Source organism: Protobothrops mucrosquamatus, unplaced genomic scaffold, assembly GCF_001527695.2.
Source record: "Protobothrops mucrosquamatus isolate PMUCROS unplaced genomic scaffold, P.Mucros_1.0 scaffold587, whole genome shotgun sequence".
In the NCBI taxonomy this organism is placed as follows: domain Eukaryota; kingdom Metazoa; phylum Chordata; class Lepidosauria; order Squamata; family Viperidae; genus Protobothrops; species Protobothrops mucrosquamatus.
Window position 1 is genome coordinate 254,942 of NW_015386887.1, and position 18,747 is coordinate 273,688.

Genomic DNA, 18,747 nt, shown 5'->3' on the forward strand with positions numbered 1-18,747 from the left:
AGGGAACATCATCAGTACTAGAAGGGAGTGAGTTTGAAGAGAGGAGGAGTAGAAGGAGGAAGAGGAGGAGGAGGAGGAGGAGGAGGAGGAGGAGGAGGAGGAGGAGGAGGAGGAAGAGGAAGACTCTTTGGTGCTCTCTGAGCTGGGTGGTTTTCTTGCAAACGTTTCATTACCCAACCAGATTAGCACTGATGATATTACCTAGTTTGGGTCATGAAACGTCTGCAAGAAGCTCAGAGAGCATCAGGAACCCCTCATTTCAACCCCGAGTTACAAATATTCTCTTTTATAAGTATCCAATTCTTTTTTTTCTTTGACCCTCAGCTCCTCCAGATAGCTTACGATAAACTTTCAGCTTCTCTCCATTATGACTCATGTCTCCCCGATCGCAGATAAATAAAGATCTTTTTTTAGCCGTACCAACCCCTTCCATGTTGGGTGCCTCCTCTGAGACATCCGCTCCCTTCTCCCTCTGCTCCCTTCTTGCCGTTGTCTAAGTGTCTTGGCTAAGCCGACATGCCCTGAACAACCATGGGTTGTGGCAATGGTGGCCTCAGAAGCGCCAGTTTGTAGACTCAGGGGGTTTGCCCGGACAAATAGAACCGATCATTGTCTGGACAAACAAGGTCAAGAACAACAAGGGCAACTGAGGTCAAAGAACACCACGAGCCACAGGGACACCGCAGTGTGTGGCTTGTACACAAACACCTCGTGCCTTTCAGCAAAGTGGGTCCCCATCCTGTAATTTTATCCAGCAGCATCCAAGGAGGCTCTTCTTAACAACTGAGTGATCAAATTCATTGTCACGTCGCCTGACCTTTCTATAGCTTCAGCAAAGTTCTCGTAATAAAATCTATTCTTCTTTTTTTTTTTTTTTTTTTTTTGGTATTCTGGATGAAATCATCCTCTCCCTGGCTTCCCCCTCCTTCCAAACCCTGTCTGCTTCCCCGTTCTTTCTTTCTTTCTTTTCTCCTCCTTTTTTTATTGCCAGTTATTTTTTTTCCCCTCCCAGCTATCTAATGAGACCTCCAGGGACACGGCAGGTATAAAACCTGTTATGGTTCCTTCTAAAAGCAAGCATCAATAAAGGACCGTGGCAGGTGACTGGAGAGGGAGGGAGGGAAGGAAGGAAGGAAGGAGAAAAGGGAAAAGAAAGGGGGAAAATGAAGGGATGAAGGAAGGGGAGAGAGGAAGAGATGGAGAGAGGAAGGGAAGGGAAGGAGGGAGGGAAGGGGAAGAGAGAAAGAGCTGAAGGGATCAAGGGATGACGGAAGGGAGGAAAGGAGGAAAGGAAGGAGGAGGAGGGAAGGAAGAGAGAAAGAGAAAGGAATGAAAGTGGAAGGAGGGAGGGAAGGAAGGAAGTAACAAAGGGAAAGGAAAATGAGAAAGAGATGAAGGGATGAAGGAAGGGGAGGGAGGGAGGAAGAGATGGAGAGAGGAAGAGAAGGGAAGGGAAGGGGAAGGAAGGGAGGGAGGGAAGGGGAAGAGAAAGAGAGAAAGAGCTGAAGGAATCAAAGGATGAAGGGAGGGAGGGAAGGAAGGAAGGAAGAGAAGGGAAGGAAGAGAAAAAGAGAAAGAAGGAAAGGGGAAGGGGAAAGGAATGAAAGGGGGAGGGAGGGAAGGAAGGAAGTAAAAAAAGGGGAACGGAAAAGAGGAAAGAGATGAAGGGAGGAAGAAAGGGGAGAGAGGAAGAGATGGAAGAGGAAGGGAAGGAAGGGAGGGGGGAAGAAAGGAAGGAAGGAAGGAAGGAAGGGAAGGGGAAGAGGGAAAGAGATGAAGCAATAAAAGGATGAAGGAAGCGGAGAGAGGAGGGGAGAGAAGAAAGGACTTACTGCATTGAAAAGCAGTGAACCCACTGATGGGAACCACACTGGGTCTCTATTTTGCCCAACCCATCTTTGTCTTTTGATTGGACTCTTACCTTCACTCGTGGGGGCTTCATCCAGTGTTGGATGTCCTGTAATGTTTCGTTGGCACTTAACAGGATGGGCTCCGTATGATGTTCTGGGCATAAGATGGTGCATTCAGCTCCTTGAAATGATAAAAAGAATGAGATGAAAGCAATGCATTACTATCTCAACTAGGATTAATCTATATATCTATATATCTATATATATTGGCTCGCCCATACAACGCTGGCTCTTGCACACTCCTTGAGGCTGATACTTCGACAGCATCTATTCTGCAAGCTGCCTACCATTTTAATTGCCCCCCTCCCCCCAGTGTTGTTATTGTGGATACATAAAATAGGCAGTTTATAGCCTCCAGTCACAGATTTCAACACAGCAGTCAAACCTGTTGGTAGCTCCAAAGGCAGAGCTGTTAATACAGAACTAGTAGAGCTAACAGGTCGATTCGCCTGCTTCTATAATTCAGGAGGTGACTCTATGCTCAGGCTAAACTGGGAAGGAGGCAAAATCCTGGATATAAGCGGGTTAGGAAAAAGGAGACCAACAGGAGGAATTAAATACTCTAACGTAGGTCTAACTTGAGGTATTAAATCGGCCAGATTCAGAGATGGGCTGTCTCCACAGAGAAAGAACAGGATTCCCATGGAACACAAAGATTTGTTGGTACAGAATCAGAACCAGAATAACAGAGTTGGAACAGACCTTGTAGGTCATCTTGTCCAATCCTCCGCCCAAGCAGGCACAATGGTGTCAGCAGTAGGATTATTTTGCAGGAATCTGAACCAACCTCAGGACTCCATCCACCAAGAGCAGCTTCACTTGAAGACAGAGGGATCTAGAGGTCAATTGGATAATACCTAACTTCCAGGATCTAAGGGGCTGTCCCAAAGAAGAGGGAGTTAGCCTATTTTCCAAAGCACCTGAAGGCAGGACAAGAAGCAACGGATGGAAACTAATCAAGGAGAAAAGCAACCTGGAACTAAGGAGAAACTTCCTGACAGTGAGAATAATTAACCCATGGAAGAGCTTGCCTCCAGAAGTTGTGGGTGCTCCAACACTGGAGGCTTTTAAGAAGAGACTGGACAGCCATTTGTCTGAAATGGTATAGGGTTTCCTGCCTGAGTAGGGGGCTGGACTAGAAGACCTCCAAGGTCCCTTCCAACTCTGTTATTCTGTTAATACTTATCTGGCTCCCAGATGTTAGCCTGAATAGAGCAACCTCAAAACATGGCATTCTAAATTCTAAACAAAAATCCAGAAGTAAGTTGGATGCTATCTAGGAATTAGCAAGCATCATCTGCAAGAAAGTGTGGGCTAGATCTACTTAATTGCTGCAAGCAATGCATTGTTGAGGTGGTGGTGGTGGTGGTGGTGGTGGTGGAGGAGGAGGAGGAGGAGGAGGAGGAGGAGGAGNGGTGGAGGAGGAGGAGGAGGAGGAGGAGGAGGAGACTGATCCAGGCGTTAAAGCATTTTGGTTTCTAACAGTCCACCCAGAGTCAACTTGTAGGGAAGATGGAGGGCGTAGAAATTTCATAAATGAATAAAATAATTAAATAGTTGGATGGAAGGCTCAGATCCATCCATTCTTCCCAGTTAAAGTTACTTCTTCTTTAGGACCTGTCCAGGGTTCTGAAGGAAAGAAGACTCTCACTCCATGACCTTTATTTTTGTTCTCTGGGCACAAACAAGGGTCTCCGATAAATAAATATCCCATCGTTAAATAACAGCAGTGTATGTATATATATATATTAAAAATCACTTTTAGAAAGGGGCTCTTGTTCATTTTTCACCACTGCAGTCCAAGACGTTGTATGCCAACTGGCAAAAAGCTTAATTCTTAATCCATGAGAAAAGTCAAGGCCCCAGAAGGCAGGACAAGAAACAACGGTTGGAAACTGATCAAGGAGAAGCAACCTGGAATTAAGGAGAAACTTCCTGACAGTGAGGACAATCAACCAGTGAAACAACTTGCCACCAGAAGTTGTGGGTGTTCCATCACTGGAGATTTTTAAAAAGAGACTGGACAGTCGCTTGTCTGAGATGGTATAGGTTCTCCTGCTTGAGCAGGGGGCTGGACTAGAAGACCTCCAATGTCCCTTCCAGCTCTGTTATTCTATTCTATTCTATTCTATTCTATTCTATTCTATTCTATTCTATTCTATTCTATTCTATTCTATTCTATTCTATTCTATTCTATTCCCATTCTCTATTCTATTCTATTCCCATTCTCTATTCTATTCTATTCTATTCTATTCTATTCTATTCTATTCTATTCTATTCTATTCTATTCTATTCTATTCCATTCCATTCCATTCCATTCCATTCCATTCCATTCCATTCGAGGCAGACAATGCAAACCACCTTTCAAAGAGGCAAAATAACTAGAGTTTCTTCTCCCTGCCTTCCTTTCTCCTCCTTCCACCCCCGAAATTGAAAAGCAGGATTTGTTTTTGTTCCTCATCCTCCAATCCTTCCTCCCTGGCAAGTCAAATATTCTTTGCAAAGTGCCGGCAAACCTTGGTGGATATCGAAAAGGTCACCCCCCGTCTCCAGGGGCAGAACGCGTCTTCTGGAGAAAGGGAACGTGGGGCCGAGCCTTCTTTCTGCTCGTCGTTCGCTGGTGCTGCAATTTACACTTCAGGAGGAGAAAAAAGCGGCCCTGGAATTGTTGTTGATATACAATCCATAATTGGCTTCATTACAGAGCGATGAGCTCATCCCGGTCACATGCCTTTTCCCCTTGGGACCGGTGGGGAGCCGATCGTGGTGCTCCACTCTAGCTAGTCTATAATGAAGAGATGGGAGGGGGACCTGGAAGAGGGGGGGGGGGAAACCCCGCTTTCCTGACAGTTCGAACAAGGCAAAACCAGGCACAAAAGGGAGATAGGGGGAAAAAAGAACCCACAATCTCGCTTCTTTAGGCTGGGCTGTCTCCCCTTGGGTTCACCTTTATTGATAGCCAAGCATCCTGAGCAAGGATGTTCAAAGGAGAAATGTGTTTTCCAGATGGACACGAACGAGCGAGGGAAGAACAGAGCTGGGTCTGCAGACTCAAATTCCTGGCATCTGAAGAAAGGGCTGGAAAAAAAGCCCTGTACATCATGCAAATCCATTGCACAAGAACATAGATAAGGCACAGATCCATGGGCCATCTAGATGATTTGGGGTAAAGATAGCTTTTAAGGTCTGTTGAAGAGAGCATCTCATTCACTATAGCCTGATTAGAATAACAGAATAGCAGAGTGGGAAGGGACCTTGGAGGTCTTCTCGTCCAACCCCCTGCTCAGGCAGGAAACCCTATGACATTTCAGACAAAGGGTTGTCCAATCTCTTCTTAAAAGCTTCCAGTAATGGAGCACCCACAGCTTCTGGAGGCAAGCTGTTCCACTGCTTAATTGTTCTCACTGCCAGGAAATTCCTCCTTAGTTCTAGGTTGCTTCTCTCCTTGATGGGTTTCCATCCGTTGCTTCTTGTCTTGCCTTCTGCTGCTTTCAAAAATAAGTTGGCCCCCCTCTTCTTTGTGGCAGCCCCTCAAATATTGGAAGACTGCTATCATGTCACTCTAGTCCTTCTTTTCATTAGACTAGTCACTAGACATACCCAATTCCTGCAGCTATTTTGCCCAGAGAAGTAAGCAATGGGAGGAAACCACATAGAATACAAAATAACAGAGCTTGAAGGGACCATCTAATCCAACCCCTGCTAGAGTAGAGTAGAGTAGAGTAGAGTAGAGTAGAGTAGAGTAGAGTAGAGTAGTGTAGAGTAGAGTAGAGTAGAGTAGAGTAGAATAGAATAGAATAGAATAGAATAGAATAGAATAGAATAGAATAACAGAGTTGGAAGGGACCTTGGAGGTCATCTAGTCCAACCCCCTGCTCAGGCAGGAAACCCTATACCATTTCAGACAAATGGCTACCCGATCTCTTCTTTAAAGCCTCCAGTGATGGAGCACCCACAACATCTAGAGGCAAGCTGTTCCACTGATGAATTGTTCTAACTGTCAGGAAAGTTCTCCTTAGTTCTAGATGGATCCTCTCCTTGATTAATTTCCATCCCTCTGGCAGAGTTAGCATCCATCAGCATCATGATAAGTTGCCCACGGAGATCACCAAAGACAGCGAGACAACCCCGTGTCTTTTACCTGCTCCATCCATGAATGAATCTTTTGGCACCTGAGATCCTGACTTCCCACTTGATTCAGGAACTGCGGCTCTGGTTTTGAAATTTGGGCCAACCGAGGCCGAGCAAACAAACAAAGAAGAGTCTGACTCCACTACCCTTCTTTTGTGCGTCTTAAATGACACAACTAAGGTTCTTCATGGGAACTGAAAGTAGTGTAAATACCTATTTCGGAGCCATCAGGACATTGTAATTTCAGGCCACCCCTCAACTGGATGGGCGCGGAACACTGCCCTTGCATCTCCGGGCAGAGATGAAACGATCCACTCCAGTTGCCGTCCTTGCGACAACGAATCACGTTATTTCCCTGGCCCTGGAAAGAGAAAGGGAGACGGTAGGCCGGAGAACGAAGCAGCACTACAAAAGAAGGAAAAGGAATGGATCCAGGATTCTTGTCCAACATCTTAACCGCCACACCACATCCAGGCTGCAGAAACAGGGAAACACCAACGGTGAAATCATCACCGTCGGGCAGAATAAATTGTATTATCTCCAGTTCCACTGGGGAAAAAAACCCACTGTTTTTGTTTTTTTTAAATTGGGGGAGTTTGCAACCGGAGGTGGTCAGCCTTGAACTTGTAATGTTTCCGAGGAATTGTAAGTACTCTGCTTACAGGTCGATTGTCCTCCAGTTCAACCAGGACAGAAGATGGCCCTCATGTTCCTGGTCAAACGGGCGGGATTAAATAGGGACTTCACCCTGGGTTAATCCGCGTCTTAACTGGTTCAAAGGGCCTACTGTGGGTTTCGGGCAGGTGGTGCAGGAGATAACCAGGCTGAGACCGAGGGAGGGGTCAAATGCGTCAGCAGTCTTGAGTCCCTTCACACCCATAAGAGATCTAAGCGCAGCTCACCTTGAATTCTATTGACTGTTATCTACTGCCAATTAGCTTTAAGGGGAATCCTGGGTGCTTTTTGACTTCGGTTGCTTTCCTGCACATGTTTCATTAGCCAAACTAGGTAACGTCATCAATGCAAACCCCTTCCAGCACTGATGATGTTACCTAGTTGGGTAATGAAGTGTCTCCAAGAAAACAATCAAGCTCAGAGAGCACCAAGAACCCCACAGCCCTCCTCCTCTTCCCCCCTATAAGCCCCTCTGCCTTCTAGTGCTGATGGTGTTACCTAGTTGGGTAATGAAGCACTCCAAGAAAACCACCAAGCTCAGAGAGCACCAAGGACCTCACAACCGCCCTCCTCCTCCTCCTCCTCCTCCCTGCAAACCCCATTCCCCTCTAGCCCTGATGAAATAACCTAGTTGGGTAATGAAATGTCTGCAAGGAAACAACAAGTTCAAAGAGCACCAAGGACTCCACAGTCCTCCTCCCCCTCTTTGCATCCTTCTAGCACTGATGGATGATGTTACCTAGTTGGGTCATGAAACGTCTGCAGGAAAACCACCAAGCTCAGAGAGCAGTAAGGACCCCACAGTCCTCCTCCTCCTCCTCCTCCTCCTCCTCCTCCTCTCTTTTCACAGACCCCATTCCCTTCTACCACTGATGACGTACCCTAGTCAGGTAATGAAACATCTCCAAGAAAACCACCAAGCTCTGAGAGCACCAAAGACCTCACAACCGCCCTCCTCCTCCTCCTCCTCCTCCTCCTCCTCCTCCTCCTTTCCACAAGCCCCGTTCCCTTCCAGCACTGATATTACCTAGTTTGGGCAACGAAACATCTGCATGAAAACAACAAAAGTCAGATTTCACCAAGGACCCCCCCTCCCCGTTTCAGTCCTGAGCTACAAATATTCTCCTTTAATGTGCCTTAATTGCTAGTCCCTCAGATTCTGGCGAAGCCTGTTAGCAGGCAATACATTGGTATTCATTTGGACCACGTGGGCTCCTGATTTTCCTGTAAGGTAAGAAAAGGCGGGGGGGGGGTTTAACCCTTCCTGCCCGGCCATCACTCAGCAAGACTCACAGGTTGAGGGTCCTCCTCTTTGCACTGAATCTGACACACGCTGTTGAACTGGAAACCGTTGGTGCAATGGTAGAGCCCGTGAAACTTGGAGGGGGGCGGTTCACAGGTCACAGGGATGCACGCTCCTTCCAGCCACGTCCCGTCTTGGGCACACTGAATCTTAAATGTCCTCCTTCCATAGATGCAAAGACAAAAAGAGAGAGTGAGAGTGAGTGCATGTGTTGTGTGTGTGTGTGTGTGTGTGTGTGTGTGAGTGAGTGAGTGAGTGAGTGAGAGAGAGTGAGAGAGAGAGAGAGAGAGAGAGAGAGAGAGAGAGAGAGAGAGAGAGAGAGAGAGAGAGAGAGAGAGAGAGAGAGAGAGAAAAGAAATAAAATAATCCCAGTTTTTCTTTCCTGCCTGAGCAGGGGGTTGGACTAGAAGACCTCCAAGGTCTCTTCCAACTCTTTTATTCTATTTTATTTCTATTTCTATTTCTATTTCTATTTCTATTCAATCTTCTACTGTATTCCATCTTCCATTCTATTCTATTCTATTCTATTCTATTCTATTCTATTCTATTCTATTCTATTCTATTCTATTCTATTCTATTCTATTCTATTCTATTCTTCATTCTTCTATTCTATTCTATTCTATTCTTCATTCTTCTATTCTATTCTATTCTATTCTATTCTATTCTATTCTATTCTACTCTACTCTACTCTACTCTATTCTATTCTTTGCAACAGCCATTGATGCCTCTAATATTTAGGGACTCTACAAACAAAAGATGATTAGAAGGTTAAAACATATGAAGAACAGTTGCAGGAATTGTGGGCACTCCAACAGCTGGAGGTTTTTTAAGAAGAGATTGCACCACCATTTGTCTGAAACGGTATGAGAGGGGCTGGACTAGAAGACCTCCAAGGCCCCTTCCCACTCTCTTATTCGGTTAGGGATCCAGATCACAGACACTTTCCCTCCTTTGGGCTTATTTGCTGTTTTATTTGTGAGCTGTCCCACGTTTGCCGAAGGAGATGGACAAACACACTCAGTCCAAATGGCTCCTTTGGGGAAGGGAGGGGAGAACAAAAACAAACAAACGGCATTCCACCAGAATCTTCGGCCGCTTTGGGGGGGCCCCCCTCCCCAGGACTATTTTTAATGTGGTGGTGTGGTTCCTCCTCTCCCCCCCCTTCCCTCCCCCCCCAGTCGTAAAAAAAAAAAAAGGAGAAGGAGGAGGACAGTGAGAGAACTTTCCCACCGAGGTTCAAAGGGGGCTCCGCAGGTTGCCATATCAAAGAAGGGCATTGCCAAAAGGAGGCGGGTGGCCCCAAAGCTGGTTTGTGAATGAAAAGACATAGAAATGCAGAACAGGGGCGAACTTAACTGCCTCTCTCCCTCTCCCTCTCTCTCTGTGTGTCTTTTAAAATAAGAAGCAGGTCCAAAATTGTCTCCTTCCCAAAGGGGAGACCATTAAAGGCCATTCCATTTAAGCCCCTCTGAGAAAAAAAGAAAGAAAGAAAGAAAGAAAGAAAGAAAGAAAATAGCAAGGGGGAAGAAGAAAAAAGAGGCCAGCTGCCCTTTTTTGTAGCGGAGATAAAAAAAACAAAAAAAAAAGAAGGGACTGAGCAGCCCTATTTAAGAATCAGGGAATCGGATCTAACCTCTTTTGCTCTCCTTAACACCTCCGGTCCGTGAGCGATGGCTTTGCTCATTTCTATAAGCTTTTTCTTGCAAATTGCAAAGGCAAGGAATGGGAAGGAGGGGAGGGGGAGAGACACTTTGTAGAGGGTCCTTCATCAGCTCTAAGGCAGAGTTTATAGAGTGGGGGGGGCAGGAGGGAGGCTTCATTTATGCCTACCTCAATGGCCAGGAATAAAATCAAGCAAGCAAAGCAAGATGTTTATGGAAATTCTCAGTCATCCAGGTCAGGGTTGTCCCAAAGGTGCTCCCCCCCCCCAAAAAAAAAAGGCAACTGGACAACTGGGCCAAGGACTCCCTCAGTTACAAATATTCTCCTTTCTTGGTTTTTTTTTTTTTTTTTTTTTACTCTTTGAAAACGGAAAGAACTGAAGAAGCTCCTTGAATGAGAAGCAAAATGTTTTTGAAGGGGGGTGGGGGGAAAGTCCACTTGCGTTTAAAAGCATCTTTGGGACCAACAAGCAAACAAGGAAACGTCAAACCAGCCCATCGGGAAATGGGTAACGTAGAATGATGTCTCAGCTGCTAACTTGTTCTGGGATGGGGCTATCGCTCAGCTGTCTTTTTGGGAAAATTCCTTCCAACTCTGTTATTCCATTCCAATCCATTCTGCATTCTATTCTATTCTATTCTATTCTATTCTATTCTAATTCTATTTTATTCTGTTCTGTTCTGTTCTGTTCTATTCTAATTCTATTTTATTTTCTATCTTCTCTTCCCTTCCCTTCCATTCCGTATTCTATTCTATTCTATTCTATTCTATTCTATTCTATTCTATTCTATTCTATTCTATTCTATTCTATTCTATTCTATTCTAATTCTATTTTATTTTCTATCTTCTCTTCCCTTCCCTTCCATTCCGTATTCTATTCTATTCTATTCTATTCTATTTTATTCTATTCTATTCTATTCTATTCTATTCTATTCTATTCTATTCTAATTCTATTTTATTTTCTATCTTCTCTTCCCTTCCCTTCCATTCCGTATTCTATTCTATTCTATTCTATTTTATTCTATTCTATTCTATTCTATTCTATTCTGTTCTGTTCTGTTCTGTTCTGTTCTGTTCTGTTCTATTCTAATCTAATTCTATTTTATTTTCTATCTTCTCTTCTCTTCCCTTCCCTTCCCTTCCCTTCCCTTCCCTTCCGTATTCTATTCTATTCTATTCTATTCTATTCTATTCTATTCTATTCTATTCTATTCTATTTCTATTCCTATTCTATTCCTATTCCTATTCTATAATTTTTTTCTATTCTATTATATTCTATTCTATTCTCCATTGCATCTATTCTATTCTATTCTGTTCTGTTCTATTCTAATTCTATTTTATTTTCTCTCTTCTCTTCTCTTCTCTTCTCTTCTCTTCTCTTCCACTCCATATTCTATTCTATTCTATTCTATTCTATTCTATTCTATTCTATTCTATTCTATTCTACTCCTATTCTATTCCTATTCCTATTCTATATTCTATTCTATTCTATTCTATTCTATTCTATTCTATTCTATTCTATTCTATTCTATTCTATATTCTGTTCCATTCCATCTTCTCTTCTCTTCTCTTCTCTTCTCTTCTCTTCTCTTCTCTTCTCTTCTCTTCCTATTCCTATTCCTTTTCCTATTCCTATTCCTGTTGGAAAACCCCTGATGATCTACAGTGGTTTACTGTGTGTTCCAGAGAGCGGCTTATAGATGAATGCCCAGATCAGGGAGGAGATGCCACTTACTTCCTCGCTTTCTGCGAAGGTCCTGGGACATGGTAGCCTGGTCTGCACTTATACTTGCAGAAGGATCCCACTTTGTGTTTCTGAACCCGACAGCGGCCCGTCTGAAGATCAGCGTTGGGAATCACAGGAGGCGCCCTGCACATCAGCTCACAAAGAGCCTCCGGGAAGGACCACAGGCCGTCTTCCAAGCATGTCAAATTGTTATTGCTTCCTGGGAAAGATGGAAAAACAATGTCATTCAGATGGGTGCAAGCGGTAATAAATACTGCTGTGCCGGAGTAAATAAATCAATAAAAAATGGGCATTTGGTTCAATCCGTTGCCTGCAGAGGGATAGGAAAGAAAGTCTCAGTGTAATTCTCACAGGTGGGATCTAATTTTTCTGAGTTGTTCTGCCTTTCACTGTACAGTCTGCTGACTTCCTGCCGGCCACTTGCTTGTCATCTTGGGCTTTCCGAAGGGAAATTTCTACTCAGGTGGCTTTTTCAGATCAAGAAGCAAGAACTGGAGGGTGATGGAACCTGGATTTTGTGTGTGTGAGAGAGATAGAGATAGAGATAGAGATAGATAGATAGAGAGAGAGAGGGGGGGGGAGAGAGAGAGAGAGACAGAGAGAGACAGAGAAAGAAAGAAAGTAAGAAAGAGAGAAAGAGAGAAAGAGGGAGAGAGAAAGAGAGAAAGAAAGAGACAGAGAAAGGGAAAGAAAGAGAGAGAGAAAAAAGAAAAAGAGAAAGAGAGAAAGAAAGAGGAAGAGAGAGAGAGAAAAAGAGGAAGAGAGAGAAAGAAAAAAAGAAAGAAAAAGAAAGAGAGAGACAGAGAGATAGAGAGAAAGAAAGAAAGAGAGAGAGAAAGAGAGAGAAAGAAAGAGAGAGAGAGAGAGAAAGAGAGTTTCTGCTATCTTAAAACAATAAAAGAAGCTTTAAAACCATCAAAAGAAGTTCTAAAGCATCTTTGAAAACAAAGTGGCAGAAAAAACCCCAAAACCACCTCCTTTGCAAGGGAAGAAACTGGGCAGGGGGGAAATTAAAAGTAGAGTTTGACACTTATGCCGAGGAAAATGGGGAATCTGAGGCCATTCCATCCAAGGAAAATTTCTGAAAATCTCCATCCATCCAACTCCCCCGCCCCCCTGAATCTCAGACTTCCCAATTATCCTTTTTTCAGAATCATCCTCAGACAGGCCAAACTTCCCTCTCCCCCCCTTTTTTTTCTTTTCCTTTACCAAGAATGACACCATTTGACTTGAAGCTGCTATTTGAAGTGGCCTACCAACTTAGTAAGGTGCTCCACCCACCTCAACAGTAGCAGTAACAACAGCCCTTAGACTTATCTACTGCTTCACGGTGCTTCCACAGCCCTCTCTAAGCGCTTTACAGAGTCAGCCTGTTGCCCCCTAACAATCTGGGCCCTCGTTTTACCGACCTCGGAAGGATAGAAGGCCGAATCAACCCTGGATCGAACTGCTGGCAGGGAGCACGGAGTTAGCCTGCAGTACCGCATTCTAACCACTGCGCCACCAGGCTCTAATGCTTCCCGTTCTCCAACGTCTTCCCTTGCATTCAGCCAGACTTCTTCAAATCCAAGCTCAGCCAAAACTACCGGGACACGAGCTTTGCCTTACAATTTCCGGTCTCTGAGAGGACCTTAATTTCTCTCGCAGAAGACTGGCAAGGATGACCATCAGTGATCAAGAATGTTTATTAAGAGGCCCTTCCGAATCCAGAACAGGAGTTGCAGGGAAGAAGGAAAACAACCCTGACACCTTTCTGTCTGCTTTTGAGCTGATGAGGTATTCTTGGACTCCTCTGAATGCTCCTTTCCTGTGCCAGCTTCTCTGCTTTCTCCAGTCTGACTCACCCGGCATGTCCACCACAGTCCAGCATGGATGATCTCATGCTTGTTTCGGCAGGGTGATGAACTGTGACATTAAGAAACAGTGGCTGGTGTGACATTGGGGATTGAGTTTGGACTGAGTCATCCCCGGCTCTGGCCCCAACATGCAGCGCAGTGACTGATCAGTGTTAGTCACAGCCCATTGATTCAGCATTTAGAATTGCCTTCTCCTTCTCCTTCCGCCAGGATAGTGTAAGGTGTCTCCTGCCTTGGAGGAGGAGGAGGAGGAGAAGGAGAAGGAGAAGGACTGTGAGGTCCTTGGTGCTCTCTGAGCTTGGTTGTTTTCTTGCAGATGTTTCATAACATCATCAGTACTAGAAGGGAGTGGGTTTGAAGAGAGGAGAAGAGGGAGAAGGAGGAGGAGGAGGAGAAGGAGAAGGAGGAGAAGGAGGAGGAGGAGGACAATGAGGTCCTTGGTGTTCTCTGAGCTTGGTTGTTTTCTTGCAGATGTTTCATAACATCATCAGTATTAGAAGGGAGAGGGTTTGAAGGGAGGAGGAGGAGAGGGACGAGGAGGAGAGGGGGAGGGGAGAGGGACGAGGAGGAGAAGAAGGAGAAGGAGAAGAGGAAGATGGTGGTGGTTTAGGATCAATTCAAACTTTATCAAAAGACACCCTCCTTCTCTTTCTCTTTCTCTTTCTCTTTCTTCTTCAAGCAGGATACTAAAAGCTCTCCTGCCTCGAAAGAGAAGGAGGTGTTTTCTTATCTTGCCTTCTGGTGCAGACCGGACAGCCATGCGTCTAAAATGGTATAGGCCAGGGCCTCCTGCTTAAGCAGAGGGTTGGACTAGAGGACCTCCAAGGTCCCTTCCAACTCTGCTCTTCTGCTCTCCCGTGGGTTCTCCAAAGCATCACGGATCCAGTCGAGAACTGACCTTTCAGCTGAGCGGGAGGCTTGCAGGCGAAAGTGCACCGCTTGCCAAAGGTGGTCCCTTCGCTGCAATTAAAAGTAGCAGGGTAGACGTGGTGCTGGTCCGGGATCCTGCAGTCAATGGGCTCACAGGAGACCCGCTTGTTCCATTCCCCATCGAGGCATGTCAGGGTGGTGGTGGGCTCCCACTGAAAGGAGGGAAACAGGGTTAATGAAGTCAGACTGGGCCCATTTCAAACCAGGACCTTGTATCCTGCAATAGCTTCTCTCCTGGTTTTTATTCCCCCCTGCCCAAATGGAACCGTGTCCAAATTTCCCCCTTGGCAAAGGAAGGGGGGCTCTTAATATACCCTGGGGGCTTCCAAAGAACGTGCTGCCGATGTAGGGAGCCAGAACTAGACCCCCACCCCACCCCTGGACTGGATGCCTTTTTGTGGTTAATATATATGTTTATTCCACGTGTATATAGAGAACATGGAATGATAGAGTCGGGAGGGACCTCGGAGGTCTTCTGCTCGAGCAGGAGACCATGTTCCTTGCGTGTCCAATCACACTTGGCCAGATGTGGTGGGGCATCCCAGAGCCACGGTGGGGGCTGTGGTCCAACCGAGTAACCAGAGTAGGGCAGGGTGGTGAAATGAAGTAGGCATCCCTGTTTGCTTTGGAGAACAAAACCCCTTGATCAAAACCAGGCACATGAGTTGGCTCTGGTTCTTAACATCAATACAAACACATGCGCGCACAGACACACAAACACACACACACACATTGCTCTGTTGGTGAAATCTATAAGCCCGGCTGTATTTAGTTAGTAGACTCGCCTTCTCTGGACAGTCAGTCTGGCCTGCAAGTTCTTCCTTCCTTCCTTCCTTCCTTCCTTCCTTCCTTCCTTCCTTCCTTCCTTCTATCCATCCATCTCAGCCTCCTTGCAGAACCAGCTTTCTGCTCTTCTTGGCCACAGAGGTGGGGTTGAACATGAGAAAATCCAGGTCATGGGGTAGAGCAGGAGGGATTGTGATCCTGTTTGGTGTGCCACTGAATTAAACAGTCTCTCTCTCTCTCTTCCTTCTCCCCCCCTCTCTCTCCCTTCCCTCCTGCTCTCTTCCTTCCCCCCTTGTTCCTTCTCCCTCTCTTCCCTCTCTCTCTCCCTTCCTTCCCTCTCTCTTCCTTCTCCCCCCCTCTCTCTTCCTTCCCCCCTTGTTCCTTCTCCCTCTCTTCCCTCTCCCTCTCTCTTCCTTCTCTCTCTTCCTTCTGTTTTCCTTCCCTCTGTCTTTCTCCCTTCCCCCTCCCTCTCTTCCTTCCTTCTCTCTTTTCCTTCCCTCTCTCTCTTCTTGCCTACTTCTCTCTCTTCCTTCTCCCCCCCCCTCTCTCTCTCTTCCCCCACCTCAGCACAAATCTCTCCCATCCTTCTGAGTTCAGGAAAAGCTGGGGCCTTTCGCAAACCATAAGCAACAGAAAACCTCCGGCGTAGTCTACGGATATGTTGATAGCAGAGAGTCGGTGCCAAATTAAGATGTGTGCGTGTGCACACACACACACACACACACACACACACACACACACACACACAGAGAGAGAGAGAGAGAGAGAGAGAGAGAGAGAGAGAGAGAGAGAGAGAGAGAGAGAGAGAGAGAGAGAGAGAGAGAGAATAATTGGGGGAAACTATCCGATTCTCTTTTCTTTTTTCCTGAAAATCTCTGGATTCTCTTTGGCTGCAAACAGCCCATAAGAGAGAGAAACAAACAAGCCGTTCGGGCTTGGGTGGAGTGTGTGTGTGTGTGTGTGTGTGTGTGTATGTGTGCGTGTGTGTGTGTGTGTGTGTTGAGGGGGGGCAGGTTGGAGAAGGAAAAGAGACAGCCAACTTTCTCCTGGAAGAGAAAGAAGCCAGTCAGTGCTGGGGCCGTGTTAGGGTAAAAAAAAGCTCGCGCAGCAACGGAGGCCCAGATGGTTGAGTTCGCTCTTCTAAATTGAGAAAACTCAACGTATCTTCCTGTTCCTTACGGGAAGACGCCACCCTTCTGACACCCAGACAAATTTGGTCTCTGCTGGCTGCCAAAGGAAGGCCCCTTCCTTTGGATGGCGATAGCAAGGTCAAAGACATCCACCAGACTCTCTCCCCAAAGACCTCCTAATAAACAGCCTCTCGGTGTCTTGCAGGCAATGAGGTGTATCCCTGTTTCTCCTCCTCCTCCGTTTACTTCTCCTCCCCTCCCACCCCGTGCTTTAGGGTTTATTTATTTGCAATGCTCGTGGCAAAAACAGCTCTGCTTGAATAGCTTGGTGCTTTCTTGGCATCTGCCAGGAAAGTCGGGAATGCAAAGAGCGTTGGGTTGCAGGAATTGGGTATGTCTACGTTGAATGAAAAGAAGGACCAGGGGAGACATGATAGCTGTGTTTCAATATCTGGGCGGCTGCCCCAAAGAAGAGGGAGTCAAGCTGTCCTCCAAAGCCCCTGAAAGCAGGACAAGAAAACACGGATGGAAACTAATCAAGGAGAGAAGCAAGCTAGAACTAAGGAGGCATTTCCTAACAGTGAGGACAATTAACCAGTGGAACAGCTTCCCTCCAGAAATCGTGGGTGCTCCATCACTGGAGGTTTTTAAGAAGAGATTGGACAGCCGTTTAACGAAGGAATTGATTCGGTTAGCAAAGGGGGCAAGGAAAGTCGTAAAATGGGGCACATTTCTTACTTAGCAACATACAATTTGGGGCTCAGTTGCGGTCGTAAGTGAAGGACTACCAACATCCTGTGTTATCACAGTCGACTCCCTGCAAGTCCATAGCCAACAGAGACCCCACAGCAAGGCTAATTTCCCAGCTGGTGAGCCTGCCTCTCCCATCAGAGTCACCTTGGGTGAGATGGGTAGCTATAAACCAGGGGACTTCAAACGTGGCCCTTTGATGACTCGTGGAGTTCAACTCCCAGAATTCCTCAGCCAGCATGGGGGAACTATGGCCCCTTCATTTATTTATTTATTTCATTTATACCCCGCCCTTCTCCCGGAGGACTCTCCCATCAGAGTCACCTTGGGTGAGATGGGTAGCTATAAACCAGGGGACTTCAAACGTGGCCCTTTGATGACTTGTGGCCTTCAACTCCCAGAATTCCTCAGCCAGCATAGGGGAACTATGGCCCCTTCATGACTTGCAGACTTCAACTCCCAGAATTCCTCAGCCAGCATGGGGGAACTATGGCCTCTTCATGACTTGTGGACTTCAACTCCCAGAATTCCTCAGCCAGCATGGGGGAACTATGGCCCCTTCATGACTTGTGGACTTCAACTTCCAGAATTCCTCAGCCAGGCACGCTGGCTGAGGAATTCTGGGAGTTGAAGTCCACAAGTCATGAAAGGGCCAAGTTGGAAGACCCCTGCTTGTGGACTTCAACTCCCAGAATTCCTCAGCCAGCGTGCCTGGCTGAGGAATTCTGGGAGTTGAAATCCACAAGTCATGAAAGGGCCAAGTTGGAAGACCCCTGCTTGTGGACTTCAACTCCCAGAATTCCTCAGCCAGCGTGCCTGGCTGAGGAATTCTGGGAGTTGAAGTCCACAAGTCATGAAAGGGCCAAGTTGGAAAACCCCTGCTTGTGGACTTCAACTCCCAGAATTCCTCAGCCAGCGTGCCTGGCTGAGGAATTCTGGGAGTTGAAGTCCACAAGTCATGAAAGGGCCAAGTTGGAAGACCCCTGCTTGTGGACTTCAACTCCCAGAATTCCTCAGCCAGCGTGCCTGGCTGAGGAATTCTGGGAGTTGAAGTCCACAAGTCATGAAAGGGCCAAGTTGGAAGACCCCTGCTTGTGGACTTCAACTCCCAGAACTCCTCAGCCAGCGTGCCTGGGAGTTGAAGTCCACACATCATGAAAGGGTTAGAAGACCCCTGCTATGTACAGTTTGCGGAATGAACACGTCACACAGCAGACGGTGTATGCCAGTTCCACCAACCTGTCTCTGGGGCAGATGGTCCGTTCTGTGAACCCGGAGGACGTAACCTGCCTGGCAGGTGACATTACACTGGGCACCATTGTAGCGCCCCCCGTCGGTGAAAGTCAGCATGGCGTTCTCGATTTCCAACTCCTGGCAGTCCCGGGTCTTGCAAGAATGGGGAACGCAGCTGTTCAGAGGGGGAAGGAAAGGGAGAAAAAAAAATGGTCTCGGTAAGAGGGTAAGGGTAACCAGACTTGCAAGGTAGAGGATATATCTGGTAGGGCGGTAACATCCCAAAGAGCAACGTGACTTCACCTAAATGTGACTTTGGTCTTCTGAAAGTTCTCTTTCCATGTCCTGAAAGAAGCTTCATTTTCGTACTTCATGTTTAGGATGAGTTAGAATATCCTTCCTTCCTTCCTTCCTTCCTTCCTTCCTTCCTTCCTTCCTTCCTTCCTTCCTTCCTCCCTCCCTCCCTCCCTCCCTCCCTTCCTTCCTTCCTTCCTTAATTCCTCCCTCCTTCTTTCCTTCCTTCCTTAATTCCTCCCTCCCTCCCTCCCTCCATCTCTTTCTTTCTTTCTTTCTTTCTTCCTTCCTTCCTTCCTGCCTGCCTGCCTGCCTGCCTGCCTTCCTTCCTTCCTTCCTT

The 18,747-nt window shown here is 46.5% G+C and overlaps 1 protein-coding gene across 1 annotated transcript in view; it reads right to left on the bottom strand.

Moving 5' to 3' along the window:
• The window catches only part of PAPPA (pappalysin 1), an 82,574-nt gene that overhangs the window by 16,743 nt on the left and 47,084 nt on the right, over positions 1-18,747 (bottom strand). Inside the window, exons 6-11 of the mRNA XM_015817425.1 lie at positions 18,120-18,288; positions 14,183-14,366; positions 11,417-11,627; positions 8,010-8,181; positions 6,255-6,402; positions 1,922-2,031 (exon numbers count right to left, since the gene is read on the bottom strand). Of these exons, the coding sequence (XP_015672911.1) occupies positions 1,922-2,031; positions 6,255-6,402; positions 8,010-8,181; positions 11,417-11,627; positions 14,183-14,366; positions 18,120-18,288 (994 nt within the window). The remainder of the gene's footprint in view (positions 1-1,921; positions 2,032-6,254; positions 6,403-8,009; positions 8,182-11,416; positions 11,628-14,182; positions 14,367-18,119; positions 18,289-18,747) is intronic.